General features: G+C 41.1%; 2 protein-coding genes and 1 long non-coding RNA gene across 9 annotated transcripts in view; 2 read left to right on the forward strand and 1 right to left on the reverse strand.

Annotated features, from left to right (window-relative positions):
* dixdc1a (DIX domain containing 1a) overlaps positions 1-15,168 on the forward strand; it is a 23,759-nt gene extending 8,591 nt beyond the window's left edge. The window contains exons 3-15 of one of the 2 annotated variants that reach the window (XM_061827894.1): positions 3,218-3,375; positions 3,698-3,843; positions 5,890-5,979; positions 6,220-6,273; positions 6,358-6,408; positions 8,968-9,072; positions 9,157-9,210; positions 9,300-9,386; positions 10,681-10,842; positions 10,906-10,972; positions 11,083-11,191; positions 12,469-12,577; positions 13,416-15,168. In XM_061827894.1, the coding sequence (XP_061683878.1) occupies positions 3,218-3,375; positions 3,698-3,843; positions 5,890-5,979; positions 6,220-6,273; positions 6,358-6,408; positions 8,968-9,072; positions 9,157-9,210; positions 9,300-9,386; positions 10,681-10,842; positions 10,906-10,972; positions 11,083-11,191; positions 12,469-12,577; positions 13,416-13,499 (1,276 nt within the window). In that variant the 3' untranslated portion in view covers positions 13,500-15,168. The remainder of the gene's footprint in view (positions 1-3,217; positions 3,376-3,697; positions 3,844-5,889; positions 5,980-6,219; positions 6,274-6,357; positions 6,409-8,967; positions 9,073-9,156; positions 9,211-9,299; positions 9,387-10,680; positions 10,843-10,905; positions 10,973-11,082; positions 11,192-12,468; positions 12,578-13,415) is intronic. The other variant, XM_061827895.1, reaches the window with a different exon arrangement.
* Positions 15,169-15,318: 150 nt separating this feature from the next.
* On the reverse strand, positions 15,319-19,555 carry pih1d2 (PIH1 domain containing 2). The gene is made up of 6 exons (XM_061827896.1): positions 19,300-19,555; positions 18,975-19,199; positions 16,696-16,816; positions 16,030-16,281; positions 15,659-15,933; positions 15,319-15,555 (listed from the first exon to the last, which is right to left on the reverse strand). Exons 2-6 carry the CDS (start codon positions 19,155-19,157, stop codon positions 15,421-15,423), a joined length of 966 nt encoding a protein of 321 aa, XP_061683880.1. The 5' UTR covers positions 19,158-19,199; positions 19,300-19,555; the 3' UTR covers positions 15,319-15,420.
* Positions 18,922-19,663, forward strand: part of LOC133505039 (uncharacterized) — a 106,025-nt gene continuing 105,283 nt past the window's right edge. For all 6 annotated transcript variants that reach the window (XR_009796130.1, XR_009796133.1, XR_009796129.1 and 3 more), the window contains exon 1: positions 18,922-19,061. This is a non-coding gene — a long non-coding RNA (uncharacterized LOC133505039). The remainder of the gene's footprint in view (positions 19,062-19,663) is intronic.

Genomic DNA, 19,663 nt, shown 5'->3' on the forward strand with positions numbered 1-19,663 from the left:
ATGACTGCTATGAATACAGGATTTCAACATCATCTCATTAAAAATATTCGAGTCATTAATTTACCGCATCGTGTTAAAAAAAAAAATCAGTCAAATGTCCAACCTTATTTCATACCAGAATAGCAAACATGTGCAGTCAGAGTTCATCACATGCTCTGATGCTAATCTGATGCTAATCTCATGTAAATCCTAATCTGAAGTTTAAGGTCCCAAATTCTCCTCAGTCACATTTCTCCTCGCCTGTTATGAAGTCGCCCACCAGGTTGAAAAGTTTATCGAGCGTCAGCAGCCACCAGGAAGAGGAGGCAGTTTAGGTGGTGATTGAAGGTATCTTGATGGTGTCATCATGTCACCAGCTCAGAAGAGATTAGGAGGAGGCTGCTTGCCCTGATTTCCGTTGGAGAAACACGCGGGCATAATCACTGCAGCCTCTGATAAGACACTCACTTGATGTGTTTTTGGGCGGGGGAGGGGGTGATGGTGAAGGTTCCTTCTCTGAGAAGTTGGAGCAGAATGTCTACTCAATGGTATAGGTGGGAACGTTAAACCATAATCTCACAGTCACAGTATAAATACATCAACATCAGATTGATAATCGTTGCTCATTTGTCTGTTGTTGGAAGTTTATGACACATTTAACCTCAAGATTATTTTGTGCTTATATGAATATGATATGAATTACTGCAAATGGAGCACCATTAATGTATTCCTGTTAAACAACTTATTTTATGCATGTATTAAATACACAAATTGGATAGGAAGGAATACAGATTGGGTGAACGGTTTGGGTGCAACATTGCCACAATGCAAAGCAAGCACTGACTGGGTTAATTATGTCTACTGTATAACTATGTCCATCCATCTTCTGCCACTTTTCCAAGTCGGGTCACAGGGGCAGTACCTTTAGCAGGAATACCCAGACTTCCCTTTCCCCAGCCACTTCATCCACCTCTTCCGGAAGGATCCCATGGTGTTACAAGGCCAGCCGAGAGACATAGTCTCTCCTGTGTGTCCTGGGTCATCCCCAGGGTCTCTTTCCGGAGGGACGTGCCCGGAACACCTCACCAGGGAGACATCCGGATCAGATGCCCAGCTGCCTCATCTGGCTCGTCTCAATGCGAAGGAGCAGCGGCTCGACACTGAGCCCCTCCCGAATGACCAAACTTCTCACCCTATCTCTAAGGGAGAGCCTGCGTAGGAAACTCATTTCGGCTGCTAGCATCCAGGATCTTGTTCTTTCGGTCACGACCCACAACTCTTGACTGTCGGTGAGGTTACGAACGTAGATCAACTGGTAATTTGGGAGCTTCAACTTTTGACTGTGCTCCCTCTTCACCACAACGGACCGATGCAAAGTCCGCATCACTGCAGATGATGCACTGATCCGTCTGTCGATATCCCGCTCCATTCTTCCCTTACTCGTGAACAAGACCCCAACATACTTGAACTCCTCCATTTGGCGCCGGATCTCATCCGCGACCAGGTATATAACTATGTCTTCACTTTAATTAAAATGGGAATTAAATTATAACTTGTTATGAATAAATAGACTCACAAAAACTGTTTCTTTTAAGAAAATGATTTTGTCATTTTCAATTAAAATCATTTTGTGCAAATTTGTATCATTTATTCTAATAATTTGGTTGCTTGTCTGCTCAGCATTAGTTTTTGTATTTATTTATTTTTTGCTAATGCTAATTGTGCTAAATCTCCTCTGCTTATTTGTTCTAATTATTTTTACTCACTGTTTATACTTGGTGCACTAAGTGATACTCTTTCTGGTTAGCGTTAATTAACTAAATCTGGATGTTATTTCACAATCAATTATGTCCAGAGTACTTCAAAATAGGCATTTTGAATATATTTTAGGATTACTGTCTTCGAGACGCTTGCTGTGTTGAAAATAGCCACAAATCACTTAACATCATTACTTGAACTTCTTTGCTTCTTTTTTAATATTTCAACAAAATGTCCATTTTGTTTAGCCTTGATTGCATCCTTTCCATTTATGCACCAATATGTCGCATTATTAATAATGAAATATAGGATTTGATTTTGATCTAATTTATTTGCAATACTTGTTTTAAACCAATTGACTTGAAATCTGCACTAGAGAGAACTTGATGTTTAGCAAGCTAATAAAAATGCACAATACAAAGCACGGTGCCGACTAAAGAGCTGAAATCATGTTTATCTTAAGCCACGCCCCCAAAGACAGAAAATAAAATCTCTTCAACTTCAATCTAAATCATGCAACATGTTTTACATTGCTAATGGAATGCCTGCGAATGTTCTGTGGTTTTATCCTACACTACACTTAAGCCCGCAGTTTTGTTCCCGATCTGCTTTGCCTGGGGAGTAAGAGAGTTCAGATCTTTTTTTCCGCCTTTCCTTCCCACACACCCACACAGTTGTTTTCTCTATACACACAGTGGCGTTAAAAGGAATCTCCCTGCTAGACATAATACCACAGTTCATAGCTTACAAGAGCTTCATCTTATATCTGTCAAAACAAGGGAAAGAGAAGATGACATCTTTCCTCCCTCAGCCATCCTCCGGCTGCTTTAGATGCTCTCCAAGCAGACACAACACATAGTGGACATGCACTAAACGTACGATCACCATCCACTGCAAAGCTCAAGGAGCTCTGTGACTCAAGAGCTTGCAAAGCATGTCAAGAATTTCCTGCATCATCTCTGTGTGCCTTTCTCAGTGATCATGTTGCAGCCTGTGTGACATTGGCAAGTCTGGAAGTCCACAATGCCTTCCATGATGTTGGTTAACTTCTAACCCCTCTTAGGAAATAAAGCAAATTATTTTTTTGAGGGGGTTAAACTGTCCATAAAATCTCAAGTGTACAGGCAATGCTTTTAAGTACTTGTGAAGTGAGCATAAATGAATTTCACTTGCTACGAATAAGAGTCAAATTTCAATGGAACAATGGACGACCGGTTAGCACATTTGCCTCACAGTTCTGAGGACCGTGTTCAAATGTTGTCCCAGTGCCTGGAAATTAGATCTTCCACTGTATGTAAAAATAGAAACATTTGCATCATTTTCCCAGATGGGTCTGATTCAAAATTTCTGTGGCCCTCTGAGAGCAGCAAAGAACTTAGATCACCATTTTCTGCACATGGCTCTATTTATCACCCCTCATCTGGCAGGAGGCGCAAACAAAACAGTCACAGTTCTTGCCTGCGCTCACCATCTGTTTCAGCCTCAGCTCAGCTAGCCCTGTGCGCTCCCCCAAAGAGGAGTATGCTGTCACCCGTCCCAGCGATACACATGGAGACGAAACCATCCGCGATCAGCCCGAAGAGCAGCGGGGAGGACCAGGCCACGAGGAACCAGAGCTGACACACAAGAACCTGGCAGGTTGGTGGCCTCCACATCTTGAAATGTAAGAAGGTGTCTCCTTTTCTTTTCGTAGTATTTCCCTTGTCTGCAACGTTTCCTCTGTGTGTTATGCGGATGTTCAACTTTCTGTCCAATCAAGTTACAGCCTCTATGTGCTGCCGTGACACTCTAATAACCTCCCTAGTGCCTTCAGAATTAGCAGTGCTTGGCTGTGTCGTTTGAACTACATGCAGCAAACCCATGTATTAGCAATGGAACTGTTAGTCAGATATCAAATTTGTCCTTTTATGGCCCAAGTATTTCTATTACGCTTCACACCACTGACACATACGCATTTCAGAGGAGACGTCTCTCTGTGGGCTGTGCCCCTCCCTTGCTCATGAAGTGCGAGAGGAAGCCAAGTCCTGGGAGGAGCAGCTGGACATCCACCAGGAGCAACTGGAGAAGGAAATGCACGAGGCCAGGAGGATGGTGTTCTGCCTTCAGGTACATCAGCAACTTTTTGGGGCCATTTCAGTTTTCATAAAGACCTCTGGGGGCGATACTAAATTTATGGCAAAACACAAGGCATTGATTAAGCAAATGTTTTTTTTTACAGGATATTTGTGGATGTTCACAAGAATAATGTCCTTGCCTGCACACGGCAATTGATCAAATTGGACACGTTAGTCTTAAATATTACCCGTAAAGCAAATATATAAATACATATTCTGGTCTATAAATCTGCAGGTGCAGCTCAATAAACTAGAATAGAGTGCAAATGTTTCATTACTCTCTGGACTAATACATCATATCAATGCATTAAACATGCAAAATATTTTAGAAGGCTGATTGCGTCCTAAATGTTTTTTTTAAACCTACCCTCCCTTTTATTTTTACCATTTAAAAAGATAATTTAAAAAAAAAAAAAAAAAATATATATATTATATATATATATATATATATATATATATAGAGAGAGAGAGAGAGAGAGAGAGAGAGAGAGAGAGAGAGAGAGGAGAGAGAGAGAGAGAGGAGAGAGAGAGAGAGAGAGAGAGAGAGAGAGAGAAATTTTCATTTTATTTTGCTGATGTTTGTTAAAAATGCAGCAGGACAAAAAAATATTTTAGGGGACAGACAAATGGGTAGAGGGGGGAGAACCACAGCAGAACAATAATGATACAGACTAGATCAGGGGTGCTCAATGCTTCAATTGCGATCAGTTTCGGACGATTGCGACGGCGCTCCGAGAGGGAAAAAAAAAAGACATCAGCCATATTTTTCTGACCTTCAGGTCAACCCGCATGTGCAAACAATGACAGTATAGGAAAACAGGCTGTCGGCGAGTTCCCCCCTATTTTAAGATCTCGCTTAGGAAATCTTAATAAACATGAGTATGGATGCTGCAGTAAAAAAGACAAAAACGTATCACTTTCATACGGAATATGAGGCGGACTTTTTTTCACAATGTCATTTTAGAAGTGTGTTTGCCTCATCTGCCAGTGTAATGAAATGTGCAATGGCATCTTCGAAATGTTTATGGAAAATAGGACACTGACATTCCGCCGAAAAGCAAGATGAGAATGAGAAACGTGAATGAACTATAATCCCAAAGTCACTTTTCACACAATATTGTTCAACAGCGAAAGCCGCCGCCATCGTTTCCGGTTTCGTCAAATCACACATAAAAGAGGCATAGCTGACTCGTTGTTCCGATCTTTTAAAAATAAGGCGGAAATATTATATTCAATAAAATATCTGCAGCTGTAAAGGAGTTACACAGCAATGTGAAGCCATGGTTGATGTGTGGAAGGACATCGAAGATTGTGAGTGTTTTTCACTGCAGTTGGATGAATCCACTGACATGAGTGACACAGCCCAGGTGTGCATTTTCATTCGTATGGTGTTTAGTGATCATCAATGTGATCTCAGATAGTTACAAAAAATGTTTAATGTTAATTATGTTACATGTAATATTGGCTCATGCGGTTATGCAAGGCACACAAACATACATTTATACATAAAGAATCCTCAATATGCTTTAAAATAAATGTTTTGCATTTTTGTAGTGGGTAGATCTTTGTGACTTGGTCATTCTATTTCATCATTGGTCATTCTAAAAAATGATGGCAATTGTGGGAGGCTGGATGCTTGAGAAGTAGATCTTGGGGTAAAAAAGTCTGGGCACCCCTGGTCTAGATATTTGAACACATTACAACAGTCAGATCGTGTTACCATTTATGGTTGGGTGGGGGGGATTGTGACGAGGGCATGCAATAACCAACCAATAGAACAAGATGAGAGAGTACAGAAAAGGGCATTACAAGATGTGGAAAAATTACATTCAACATGTACCGCATCGTGTACAAGTCTGAATGAGCGTTTATCTATGTGTGCCTGGTAGTTGGATGGCAACCCATCCAGGTTTCACTCGGCCTTTTGCCGAAAATAATTTGCCATTGGCTCCAGCTCTCTGTGACCAGCCTGAACTGGTGAAAGAAAATGAGTTGATAATTGACTTTAATGACATTTAGTGCGTATGTTTATCCGCAGGCTTTGCTCCTCGACGGCTCTCTCCCAGAGGATGACCAGGGTGGATCTGTGAGCTTGGGAGACAACCGGGCTAATGGCGAGCAGCAGCTGGTACTGTGCCCCCTCCATCTTGTCTCCGCTAACCCGTGAAAACATTGCAGCAGCCACGACGACGCGCTCGCCGCTAGTGTGAACTCTCAGCCCTTCTGTTGTGTTGATGTTCCACCGCCGTCACTCTCGTGTGGGGAGCGCAAATTAATCTCACTGATCTTGCTCGCCCCGCTGTCAGCATCTATCTATTGTAACTCTGAAGTTGGCGAATTAGCATGCTCTAACTCTTTCGCTCTGAAGGTTCTCACACGCAGCCGCCTGGACCAAAGCATGGAGGAGGCCCTTGATCTCAAGGTACATGAAGTGAATGTAATGAACTTTTCGGCTGCCCCCCCCCCCTTTTTTTTTAACATCTCTCTTCATTTGTCCTACTGTTAGAGGGAACTTCTCAGACACAAACAGGATGTGCGCCACATTCAAGCCATCAAGGTAAATGAAAATGATCTGCTGGAAAAGCCATTAAACGGTAGTGACCAATGTTTTTCAGATTCTATAATGTGTATTTTGCCATAACGGCGCAAACCTGAAACTCTTTATGGTGACTGTGAGCCAATATTAACAGTACTATAGACCTCGTGCACCTACGTCACCGAAATCATGTGACTGCCCATATGGCCGGTCAAGCAAAACATCGTTCAATGCTAAGTCCGTTGAGACGAAACGAAAATACGTCTCCCAGACTTTTGTCCGATACCATTAAACATTTAGAAGGTGATAATAAACGAAGGTACATGGAATAATTAGAGACATTTGGCATAGAAGACCCAGATTTAATGCTGAAGTTGATGTTTTCGCTGATAAGAAATTGGACTGTTAACCAGCTTCCGCTTGTCTTGGATCTACACATGGATCTGGTGAGTAAGTTGACGAGATTTACACAGAAGACTTTGAAAGCGTATAAAAGTCCGGAAGCATACAAATACTTCGTTGCTGGATCTGTTCTCAATCAGGAATAAATCCCACATAGCGATGGAGCCACTCAGATTTTTTCAATACAAATACCAATATTTAAATAAATGACCCCTGGTTTTACACAAACCCGTGTTCAAAAACTATTATTGGGGGTGAAAAAGGCAGCAAGTCAGCTACTCCATACACGGAAGCGTGTTGCGGCTACATGTTAAAGTTTGGTAAACCTCTCCGTGAAGGATGTTTTTTTTTTAAATATGCACTTTTTGTCAAATGAGTCCAAGGCGTATTTAAAAAAAGAAAATAACCCGCTGGGATAGGCTTCAGCCACCGTACACGGAAACGTGTTGTGTCTACACGTTAAAGTTTGGTAAACCTCTCCGTGAAGGACGTTTTTTTTTTTTTAAATATGCATTTTTTGTCAAATGAGTCCAACGCGTATTTAAAAAAAGAAAATAACCCGCTGGGATAGGCTTCAGCCACCGTACACGGAAACGTGTTGCGGCCACACATTAACCTGCGTGAATCTCTCCACGACAGACGGTTTATTTTATTTTTTTAAAAATGTATTGGACTCATTGTTGTTCATATTTAAAAAACAAACAAAACAAAAAAACGTCTGTTAGGGAGAGGTTTACCGAAGTTTAACGCGTGGCCGCAACACGCTTCCGTGTACGTTGGAGAGGACTCCCTGACATTTTTTTTTTTTTTTCAAATACGCATTGTTCTCAAATGAGCCAACTTGGCATTATAAATATTTCTTGGGAATTTGAGATTGAGAAGAAAAATTCCTACCTGAAGTGAAATGATCGCTACGCAGTCGTGTGTTTTTGTTTGGGCACCATCCATCATGTTTAATTGGCGATCTTTTCTCATCTTTTCAGCTGGTATACTATAGAATGACCTCTTTGGATATGTGTCAAGTCTGTTGTAATAAACAACAGCACAACAAGTCTCAGGCATTGTGAATATTCTATATGTTCAATATCCCGCACACTGTCAAGCAGCTCTTTTTAACTGGCAATATGGTGCCGTGAAAATGGTGACATCACCTGCACGAGCTCTATATAGTCATGAGCCCACATTGCCTCTTGTCTTATGTCTTTAGGTTTGCGTAAAACCCACAATGGAAACATATTTCCATTCACATACACTCATAATTTGGACATTTATCAATTCAAATGTGCAATATTCAAATTTGTTATAAACCTGTTTGTACATTTACACGCATTTCATAATGCAGACATGTCTGTCGATTGAAATACAGTAAACATCTAATGTTGGCGACAACTGTCTGTCCATATAGGCGTGAAAGGTCACCTTCCATCAATGTTTTTTTTTTATCAGGTCTGCAACATGATTAGGTTGAAATTGCCCAGAAAGTCCTTTTTTCAATCTATTCCAGTTGATCTTTGATGCCCGGCAGTTGAGATGGCTGAATTTCCCATTAATGTCACATGTACAGTAAATGAGCTTTTTAAATGTGGAAAATAGATTTGCTGTGATTGGCTGTTGGGGAATGATAAGATCTCAGCAGTTGTCCCAAGAATTCATAGTGACTTCGGGTACATTTCATTCGATATTCTTAACACTCATCGCGGAACAAAATTCACCAAGCGTTGGCATCGTCTGCCCACAACTCACAAGCCCAGAGAGGAGGTGACATGTCACATTGGTGCAATAAAAAAAAGAGAAAAAAATGAGGATATTTTTAGAAGCTGGTCCCATTCAGTCACTATAACGTAACCTGCTCGGGGTGTTCATCTGTTGCCCACTATCAAACACAAAATATTTTACACAAACATTTTTCGGACATACAATGTGAATCGCTTTCTGATGTTATCCCTTCACTCATACATGCGTATACATAATGTCAACATTTGTACAATGTCATTAACTACCACAATGTTGACGTGCCTGTCCATTCACATCCAGACGTCCTCAACAGCTTTCTTTCCTTACACATGCACTCATTCTTTTTAATAGAATTTTATCATTACGGAAATAGGTGATGATAGTCCATGTATGATGTTCTTGAATTGTATGACTGTATGATGGTCTTCTCCTCTCACTCATCAGGATGCCCTGCAACAGCGGCTGTCCATGCAAGAGGACGCCGTGCTGCAGCTAAAGCAGGAGCTACTGAGGAGCAACATGGCCAAAGAGCAGTTGGAAGGAGAAAATGTAAAACCAGTGATTTAGAATTATGTGACACGTTGTGCCCATAATCAGTCCGACGATGACGTATTTATCTGATGTACTTTGCAGGCGGTGCTCAAAGACAAGCTGAGCGAACGCAACAAATTGCTGTATGAATATGAGGTATTTTGTTCCAAATAGACCTGCTAACACAACCTCAAGGTGTACTTTGCATCTGGAAACACGTCTTTTTCGTTTTGTTGTTGCCATAGCAGCAACTCGGGAGGAAGGACAGAATGCTGCAGCAGCTAAGGCATGACGAGGCTCAGCACAAAGCACATGACGGTGGCCACAACCGGGTAAATCAATTAAAAATAACAATGTAGATACTTAAAGGTCAAGTGTCGTGAAATGGACGATTTTTAGTATGTTATTAATTAAAAAACGGCAGCCTGTATAGACCCATCCGTTTTTTCACCACAAAACATGATTTTGACGTAGATGGCTTTTTGTAACTCCCGCCATGAAACTCCTCTCGAGGGATGTTTTCGACAAGAAGGAGGAAGTGACGTTAGAGGCAGTAGCACACTCAAGTGGACTTGTTTCTTTCTATCAGTTTTACCTGCAGGAAGATAGCTCGTTGTTCCTTCGTGTTAACCAAAATGCCGGCTCGTTGCATTGCTGGATATAGCTCGAACACTCGGGAGGATGGATTTACCCTTCATATGTTTCCAAGAGACCCGGTTCGTTGTGAAAAATGGATTGCATGGGTGCAAAGGACGAGTGAGTGAGCTTCGTTGGTTCTAAATGACAGGTAGGTGTGTATACAGCTACTAAAACAAATAATAGTTTGGGGGGGGACCACATAATCCATCTCTCATAACGTAACAAAAGATTCACGTATGAATGAGAGGGGTGCTAAATGTGTTGATGTGCTGGGTCGGGCTCCTCGGCGAAGGCTTCCACGTTGTGCCTCGCGGACGAGCACGGCTTCGACCGGGGTGGCTCATACATACTGTTTGGGAGTCTGTTGTTAGTTAGAAGTGATCCGCATATCATCTAAATATGGCTCGAAACAATATTGCCCCGGATACTTCACTCAATTGTTGATTGATTTCGAAAAGAGCTTCCGTGTCTGAAGGGGCGTACCCCATAGTAGGGGCCGCAGCATGTTTTCAATGGCGAATGTCCGGGGTGACGTCATGGACAGTAGATGCAGCCTATAAGGCGACCACTTGGATGTAGAATGACACTTTGGCAACTTTGTGCATGGATGATGCGCTCTCTGTTCATATTTATGTTTATGTATGGACATTGAAGTGAATAATGTTATATGTATTTTTCATTTCATTTTCTATTTTAGAATGTTAAGAGGGATGACACTTGACCTTTAAATAAGATTCTGTGGACACCAGAGTGGAGGAGAGGTTAACAGGTCTTCCTCACAACTCTGGGTTTAAATCTCAGCTCAGGTCATGTTCACCCTGTGCTTTCTTGTGCCTGCATAGGTAAAATATACATTAGGTTAATTGAAACCTCAAGATTGTCTGCATTTGTGAATTTGTTGTGATAATAAATAATCATCCAATGCAACATTAAGATTTCTGGAACCGCGTTGTACTGACACTGTTGAGTCATTATTTGACGTCGCAGAGCGATGAGCTGCAGCTGGTGAGGGAAGCCCTGCGAAGTTTGAGGGACAACTTTTCCGGCCACGATCCGCAGCATCACACCCTGGACACCCTGGAGCAAGGCGTTTCCAGCCTCATGGACCGCCTGCACTCGTCAGACGCCCAACGACGACAGAACAGAGGGGTACGCTTGGAACTAAGATGACGTGGGAGCATTCACGGTGAATAACGGATGACGTTCTTTCAGGAGGAATTTAAATCGCCTCACCGCAGAGCCAACTCTTCAGACCGAGACTCGTGGCCACAGGGCTCAAGTGAGTGCACTAAAATTGATCGTCTGTCTTAGTCGCATTCTTTCTGCACTGCTTTATGCGACACAATTGGCTATGAGATGTTTTGAAAGTCTTTTTTGTATTGTTTGTAGAAATGGCACACTCTCACAGCAGCCCAGGGTTGGATGCTGCCGTGTCTACAAAAGTGCTCTACTTCACCGATCGCTCCCTCACCCCTTTCCTCATTAACATTCCCAAAAGGTCAATCAATACATATTGTTATTCATCATATAGCGAGAATATACTCACAAAGCGTTATAACAGTATTCAACATATCAGTTTTTTCATCACAGAATTGTACCATATCTGCCTTACAGTTGAGAGGTCACAGGTTCAAATCTCGTCACAGGCCCTCCTTTGTGCAATTTGCATCTTCTCCCCATGCTTTAGTTTTATTTTTTTTCTCCTCCGGGTACTCCAGGTTCCTACCACATTCCCAAAGCAAGCTTCTTAATTTAATTGAAGACTGAAAATTGTTCATACGTGAGTATGAATTGTTCTCTTATGTGCCCTGTAATTTGCCAATGAGACCAGGCTGTACCCATACAGAAAATGGACAAAAAAAATCACCACTAGGCACTACATAATAATTGTCCTTTTTATCCACATATTCAAGTACCCGTACCATACTTGAGGAAAATTAGCAGTTTTTTTTTTATTTTTATTTTACTATTTGATAAACAAATTGAAGCATTAATAGCTTACCAACACAGGTAAGTGGACTTGGATACTGATTAACATAAACGCACAATATGAGACCAGTATGTAAAAACAAAAAACACTGCAACCTTAAAATTGTACCTGCAGTACAATTTGCTTGGATGTAAAACCTTGCCCAAAGGACTTCATAGAAAAGAGAATACAGTAATTCAGTGCTGTAAAAGTTGGGCCAATGTTTCAACATTTTAACAAACTTAGTTGCCATAGAAGCATAAAAACCTGATGGCATTGCATATTCAGTAACCTTTGAACATTTTTGATCATCACACAAGTTTCAAAACAACTTTTTTTGTTAATACACTACAATAAAACCGACATTTTTGCTGACCCTAATACAAAAAAAAGGAAAACTAATCCTTTGATGCTCGCTTAAATGACTCCAGTGATGTATGCTGACATTTCATATTTGACATTTTTAGGATTCTTGAGTATTTTTTTTCCTTAAATATTTTGATCAATTTCCAACCTAAACAACCTTGGGGGGGGGGGGGTAATTTTAGGTGTCCACTGTGACATAAAGGTTGACAAATAATATCATCCCACCTTACGAGTGACTGTAAACCAGTCCAAGGTAAACCTCGTCCAAAGTCAGATGGTATAAGCTCCAGCCATAGATAAGGATGGATGGACATTACAAGGAATAATTTACAAGTCATTTATATTATATTGTAGTCGTCTAAAGCCATGCAGTCTAGTAAAAGTTTTCCAATGTTGGATCCACAAAGAGATACGGATGTTTAGCAACTGTGTTCTCACAGGCTGGGCGAGGTGACGCTTCGAGACTTCAAGGCCGCCGTGGACCGACAAGGGAGCTTCAGATACCACTTCAAAGCTCTTGACCCGGAGTTTGGCACCGTGAAAGAGGAGGTGGGAGGGAAATTATACGGCCGCATATAAAACGCGCCAGCAATCGAGCGTGATGTGCTAATATTAGTACCGCCTTCTTCATTCCGGTTGAAGTTGATAACACTGCGTCGTTGTCTGTGGTTTCTTGAATTATAGAGAGCATCTGGGAATTATTCACACTGCTTCATTTTTTCAAGATTTTTTCTTGTTATAGCCTTATTTAAAAATTGATTCATTTTTTTCTTCCTCAAAGTTTTACAGATAAGACAACTAGTCAAATAATGACAACACACATTTTCTTAAGATTTGGGCATTTAAAAAAATAAAATAAAACCTTAAAAAAAACACAAACACCAATCTATTAATAGCCTTCACCATGAAGTTCAAAATAGAGCTAAAGTTGATCCTTTTTCCACCTATCATCCTAAAGAGGTTTCTACATTTTAAAAGTCAACATTTGGGAAAAGCACACACCTGTCTACATATATTGAAAAGTTGCATGGTTTAATTTAAATTAATTTTCTGTAGACTTCTGAGTAAGAACTGTCTCGGAGCACAGATCCGAAAAATCAATGCTGCAATTGAAAGCAGCCAAAACTGTTCAAACTTATTATATACTGTAGGTGTGCCAAGTTAGTAGAATCATTTTCACGCACACTTCAGTTTAATTGCTGTCAAAGATGCATCAACAAAATAAACAAGCATTGGCTATGAACATTTGTATTTTTAATAGATTTGCAAAGGTAATAAAATACTATTTTTCATGTTGTCATAGTATTGGTGTTGTGTGGTGAATTTTGAGCAGAAAAAAAAGGAATTTATTCCACTTGAGAATTTTATTTATATATTTATATTGCAGGTATTTCAAGATGGAGCGGTGGTTCCAGGCTGGGAAGGGAAGATTGTCGCATGGGTGGAGGAGGACCATGTGGAGAGGAGGTAGAACCCCCCACTCCAAAGATACAACGAGTTATGTTCACTGGAGCAGAACTTGATTGAAAACACTTGGGACCAATGGATTGAAATAAAGCGTGGGAAGACACTGTTTACACCTCATAAATGTGGAAATGAAATCAGTTAATCTGTCAGTAACAGTTCCTAGTCAATAAATTGTAAATAACTATAGTATCGTATGGATGGAAGAACGGATGCTCACTGCCACTCTCCCACAAGTTCCAGATTGCCAAATAGTAGATGTTTTGTCACTGTTTCACGCTCACGCAGCGTTTTAATAAACATTAATTATCGTATGGATTATTTTGCTGTCAATTATTCCAGAGATTGACGGTAATGGTTGCCCCCAGCAGCATCAGCAGCAGCTCTTAGGCATTCCACCTCCACTCCATTAACAAACAAAGACCGCTAATTGCTTAATAGGGAGGCACATATGCAGCAACAACTCAGCCCACACAGCAAGGCCACAAGAACATTTTAGGTGTGAAAAGCAATCTGCCCTTAAGAATTTCAGGTTTGCTATTTATTGGATTTTGTTTACTACATTCTATTGTCTCCCATGAGGAGAACACAGGAGATAAAATTTGTGTGTAGAACACAATTCACAGTTTAGGATAATGTAAACATTTTGTTTGATTTTAACCATCATTGAAGCTCAAACAAAGCCAAATTCTGCCACAATAAATGAGAATACAGACAGTGTAAAACCGGATTTACTAAGCTCCTGAATAGTAGCCACAAAACTGTATCTTCACTCATTTTAACAGATTGCATGCACTGTTGGCAACAGATGTAAAAGTGTTGGAGGCTGCCATATTCAAACGAGGGTTTTGCACTTTAAGTGTCACTGATCCAAAATTTGGGCACTGTAAAAACACAAAATGAACTTGCAAGTGATGGCATTGGAAGTGTTAGTGGAAAAGGCAAACAAACATCGTGGATAAGGCAAAGAAACATATTCCTCCAGGATTTTTATGTGCAAGTTTTTTTTTAAAATAAAGTTGATTCCAAGACGGGTTTAAAAAAAATACAAATACATGTTTGTTTGGGGGGTCTTTTAGCGTAAAGGTTTTATTGCTGTGTGTGTGTGTGTATGAATGCAGTGACCTTTCTCAGCCCTCGCTTAAGCTTAAAACCCAAATAAAATCGAGAGTTGCATGATAGACCATACAGATAAGAATCTATGGGTTAAATAATTTTGAAGAAGGTTTTGTTAGATTTAATTTAAGGTCGACTGTGGAGCAATTGGATATATGTCCATCCTGCGTAAATCTGTGCTTGAAATTTAGGAAAGCCATGTTGGGGAAAAAAAAAAACACTGAAGATGTATAAATCCCATTGTATGTACTAAATTAATGTGTTTGCATTCACACTCCCCAGAAAAAGGAACAGCGTGGTAATTTCGCCCATTTGCCAAATGTAATCTGAGTACCTGGCGAGCTGATCAGCTTCCTCATTTGTTTGCAAGAGCAATCAAGTGTGCAACGATTCTAGTAACCATTTGTAAATCAGGCTCTGTGTAAAAAGGGGCATGAGCAGGTTGCCAAACACAAATAGTCCCCAGTGCCACTGTGTCAGCAAATCCACAATCAAGTATACGGCGCTTAGCAAGCACTAGCGCAAATATGTGGATCCAATAAAACTTAATATAACGCTACCTTCCTTTTGATTTTCACATGAAAGCAGAGGTGTCACGCCTGTTTCTCTCACTCCATCCATCCATTTGGCTGTGTCTCCTTTATCAACTATCTAGTACCTACAGTATCATGTAGGTACTAGATAGACTATCAATACAGTATCCAAATGGCTGGCAGGTTACTACAACTTTATTTTCCATCAGAGAAGTTACCTAGGTGCATTTTCGTTATTTTACTTGGACTTTCAAGTTAATCTTTCCCAGTCCGGAGATGTCATAAAACATCCACCGTTACCGTAAGCCTTCTACTCCGCTTATTAAAGATGGCAACCGCGGTGTTTTCATTGACAGCCTTGGGCAAGTCCAGAAGCAAGAAGTAGATGTCCTCAACCTCTAACAAGACATCATCCTGTACAGAAAAATGCTTTTTAAATATCATCCTTAATTTACTGTGCCTAACCGAGAAATAGTCCCATGTATATGTCACTGTTAGCATATGGACCAGGGCTAACCTTGGACATCTTGAGCTGCCACTCCGACATGGAGCTTATCTTGGGAAGCTCCACAGTCAGCTTCATCTTGCTGGGAAATCCCTCGGCGTGGTCCATCACCTCTAGTCGGTATTCGGGCTTTTTGGGCTCCTCAACAGTGGTGGAGGATATTACCTCGATCAAGCCCTTCTTGCGCACGGCGGGTCGATGGACAATATCAGCTGGCGGCCCTGTGTCGTCTTTGGCCAGCCGCAGAGAGTTGATCCGCTGCAAGAAGGAGTCTGGGCTCTGCCTTTCTGTAAATAAAACCACCTTGATTGTTATTGATGGTGATGGGAAGTTAAAGATGAACATGAATCCAAAAAAAGGCCTCCAGCAGCTTATTACCCTACCGGCATGCATCTCTTTGTCTGCATTCAGTCGGTGCTGCTGCAGCTGGTGGAAGCCAAGGCGGCGACGCAAGTCCTCCGGGCCATTTTTGGGGCAAAAGCGAACGACATTATACTGCTGAGACAACTTCAGCCCATGCTGCTGCTGGGCGAAGCTCAGAGCCAGCAAGTAGATTTGATCCATCTCTGACTTGTCTTTCTTACAGTCATGCAGAACCTCGGGATTAAATGCGATGTCCAGGACAGTGTAAGCACCTGGAAAATAAAACACAACAGGACGTGGCTATTGCATTGCCCACATTTGTCCATCTTACTTTGCCACTGAACATGTTGAATGTAAAAAATTAACATGTTTTACATATATCCAGATACGCGCTGGGGTGTTGACTTGACTTAAGAGTGCCCCAACTTGGTTTTTTTACTTATGCATTTCTTGGAGGTATGTATGTATGTATCTTTGGATTACTAGCCAGAATTTGAGGTGTGACCTTCAGTCACCACAGTTCTAGAATGCAACACTGGACTTCAAAATTTGAGATATGAATCACTCACAATAAGTTACCAGATAAATTATGCAAGCAATTCCACAACCTTTTTTATGTCATCTTATACATTATTTTAATGTTAGCTTATGGTCTTATTGAGCACAGCTTCGTCTTTAGGACTGACCTTCATCTGTGTGTGCTTCCAGGCTTCCAGCGTACACGGGTAACGGCTTGCTGGGATCTTGGGATGCTGGTACACGCTTCCAGCTGCATATGTTAATGTAAAACACGCCTCCCGGTGGTTCCTGATGGGGGCAGAGACCACAACCGTACAGAAAACAATTCCAAAACTCTAAATAGAAACTCAGAGTGAATGAGTGCGACCCTGTTTAGACAGCAGAAAAGTTTCATCATAAACAACTGGAAGTTAAATATATAGTGGCTGTCTCACAGAAGAGTGACATTATCCATCAATTTGGTATATCGCTTATCCTTATGAGGGACAACTTTGCTGTACTTGCGAGGGTTTTCTCCGGGTATTCCGACTTCCTCCCACATTGTAATAACCTGCATGTTAGTGTCAGTGAAGACGAAATAGAGATGGCAATTTTGTAGTATTGTCCGAATATGCAGTGATTGGCGCATAAAACATCTTTAACATGGACAGATTTATATACTTCACAGCATGGATGGGAAAAAGTACACTTTTATTTTTATATAATAGTTTCAGCTTAAAAGAATCAGATGTTATTTATTTATTCAATGACTAGTGTGGCGTATTCACCAGCTGATGTAGATGCAGTTCGTAATCATGGGACAACAATGATTTATGTGATTTGCGTGTAAATTAGAGTGCACAAGAGTATTGTCTCCGGCCTGTACAAAATGTGCAAAGTTGGCAGCAACTTACCAACGTTTTTTTCCCCCAAACTCATAGAACTGCAAGACTTTAGGGCTCCCAGTACGACAACGACAAAAACACTCTTTTTTCCCCAACTCACAGAATTGCAAGACTTTAGGGCTCCCAGTACGACCATGACAAAAAAATGACACATGAAACTTACTCCAGATGTTTTGCTTTTTTTTTTTTTTTTTTTAATGGTATATCTTTTTAAAATTACCTGTGGAACTTGTAGGTAAGCAGGGCGAATTGAGTGGATGCCATTCCTGGGAGTAATTCGACTGAGATTTTTTATGGTTCTGACAAAGAAAATGCTCCTCGAATTAGGGGTGGAAAATCACACGTTCGTAGGATTTGATGATGATAAAAAAAACTATTAAGTGGTGATTCCTGATAATTATTCTTGTTTTCTGTGAACTTTGAAATAATGCTGACGATTTGCTTGCTCTCAGTTTGATCATCGCCATTGAATAACTGGAAAATGGCCTGTTTAAATGTAACGGTGCATTTCGATCTCCACTGATAAACATTTGGGGATTTTTCTATTAAAGAGTCAGGTTTTAGGGTACACATTTCCTTATGATTTGTAATGATTGCTCGGCTGAATATTTGGGCATATTTCAACATAAAAAGTGTCATAAAATCCTCCAATGATTTTTACAAATTAGGGCTCATTTTATTTGTGTGACTCTCCTCTATCCAATGGTATCATCGATTTAGATGTACATAAATTTTGAAAAGGTCGTCTTTGGTCATAATTGTACATCACTTTTGAATTTGAATCATAAACTAGAGGAGGCACTGTGGATCAGCTGGAAAGCGTTGGCTTCACAGTTCTGAGGTCCCGGGTTCGATCCCAGCCCTCCCTGTGTGGAGTTTGCATGTTCTCTACGTGGGTTTTCTCTGGGCACTCTGATTTCCTCCCACATCCCAAAAACATGCACCATTAATTGGACACTCTAAATTGCCCCAAGGTGTGATTGTGATTGCGGCTGTTTGTCTCCATGTGCCCTGCGATTGGCTGGCAACCAGTTCAGGGTGTACCCAGCCTCCTGTCCGTTGACAGCTGAGATAGGCTCCAGCACTCCGCGACCCTTGTGAGAATAGGCGGGAAAGAGAATAGATTGATGGATCGATGGACAGTGTTATTCATGAATTACCATTTTCCAATTCTCTATTTTGGAATTAATTTATCTGTTGAACTGTGAATTACTGCCTGTGTGGATTTTCTCTGGGCATTCCGGTTTCCTCCCACATCCCAAAAACATGCAACATGAATTGGACACTCTAAATCGCCCCAAGGTGTGATTGTGAGTGCGGCTGTTTGTCTCTATGTGCCCTGCGTTTGGCTGGGAACCAGCTCAGGGTGTACCCTGCCTCCTGGCCGATGAAAGCTGGGATAAGCTCCAGCACTCCCGCGAAACTCTTGAGGATAAGCGGCTCAGAAAATGGATGGATGACACAGGAATGTGTGACGTCAAGTTGAAAATTTTGGCTAATGAGCGACACCTGATCTTCGCGCCTGCGCAGTCCGCACAACCCAAAAGTTGACGGCAACTTACCAACATGTCGGTGCGAATACACGAGTCGAGCTGAGGCGGCGCGTTGTACTCAATGCCGGATTTCACCTGTTTCTCCACGAAGCTGCGGTAAGCTTCTGGGTCGTTTTGGCAAAGGTCGTCCAACATGAACCACAACTGGTTGACCTGCTGGAGAACATCTCCCGGGGTGCCGGTGGACGACATTTTCAATCCAAATGGCGATAGTTTTGTCTAAACGTACGTCTCCTAGCACAAATATCAAACACCATTAACACAATAATGACGCCGTTCGTCTGTTATCACAGGATTTCAAAACGAAATTAATCCTTTTTTTAAAGACACTTACGTCAGCTAGTGTCAGCTCCAGCAGTTTCAAGCTAGCCTAATGCTGTGTTTAATTTTTTCGGCTAGCGAAAACGAATTTAAACTGGCAGTCAAGAAACAAAACGATCCCCGTTGTGAATTCACACATGAACAGTCCAACAAATTAAATATTAAATTCACATTAACGACCCATCCAAACTAATTAGTATCTGAGCAAGTTGAAGAGCTTGATGCTTTACAGCTGTGTTGTCTGTTGCTATAGAAACTAGATTAGTAGAAGCATTACACAGGCGACATCCAGTGGAAAAGAGAAAATATGCAGCTCAAACCATTTTTCTTGAACTGTCTCGTCTGCATTTTTTTTAGTGTGTGTTTGACGGGAGTTT

This window comes from Syngnathoides biaculeatus, chromosome 8, assembly GCF_019802595.1.
Source record: "Syngnathoides biaculeatus isolate LvHL_M chromosome 8, ASM1980259v1, whole genome shotgun sequence".
Lineage (NCBI taxonomy): Eukaryota > Metazoa > Chordata > Actinopteri > Syngnathiformes > Syngnathidae > Syngnathoides > Syngnathoides biaculeatus.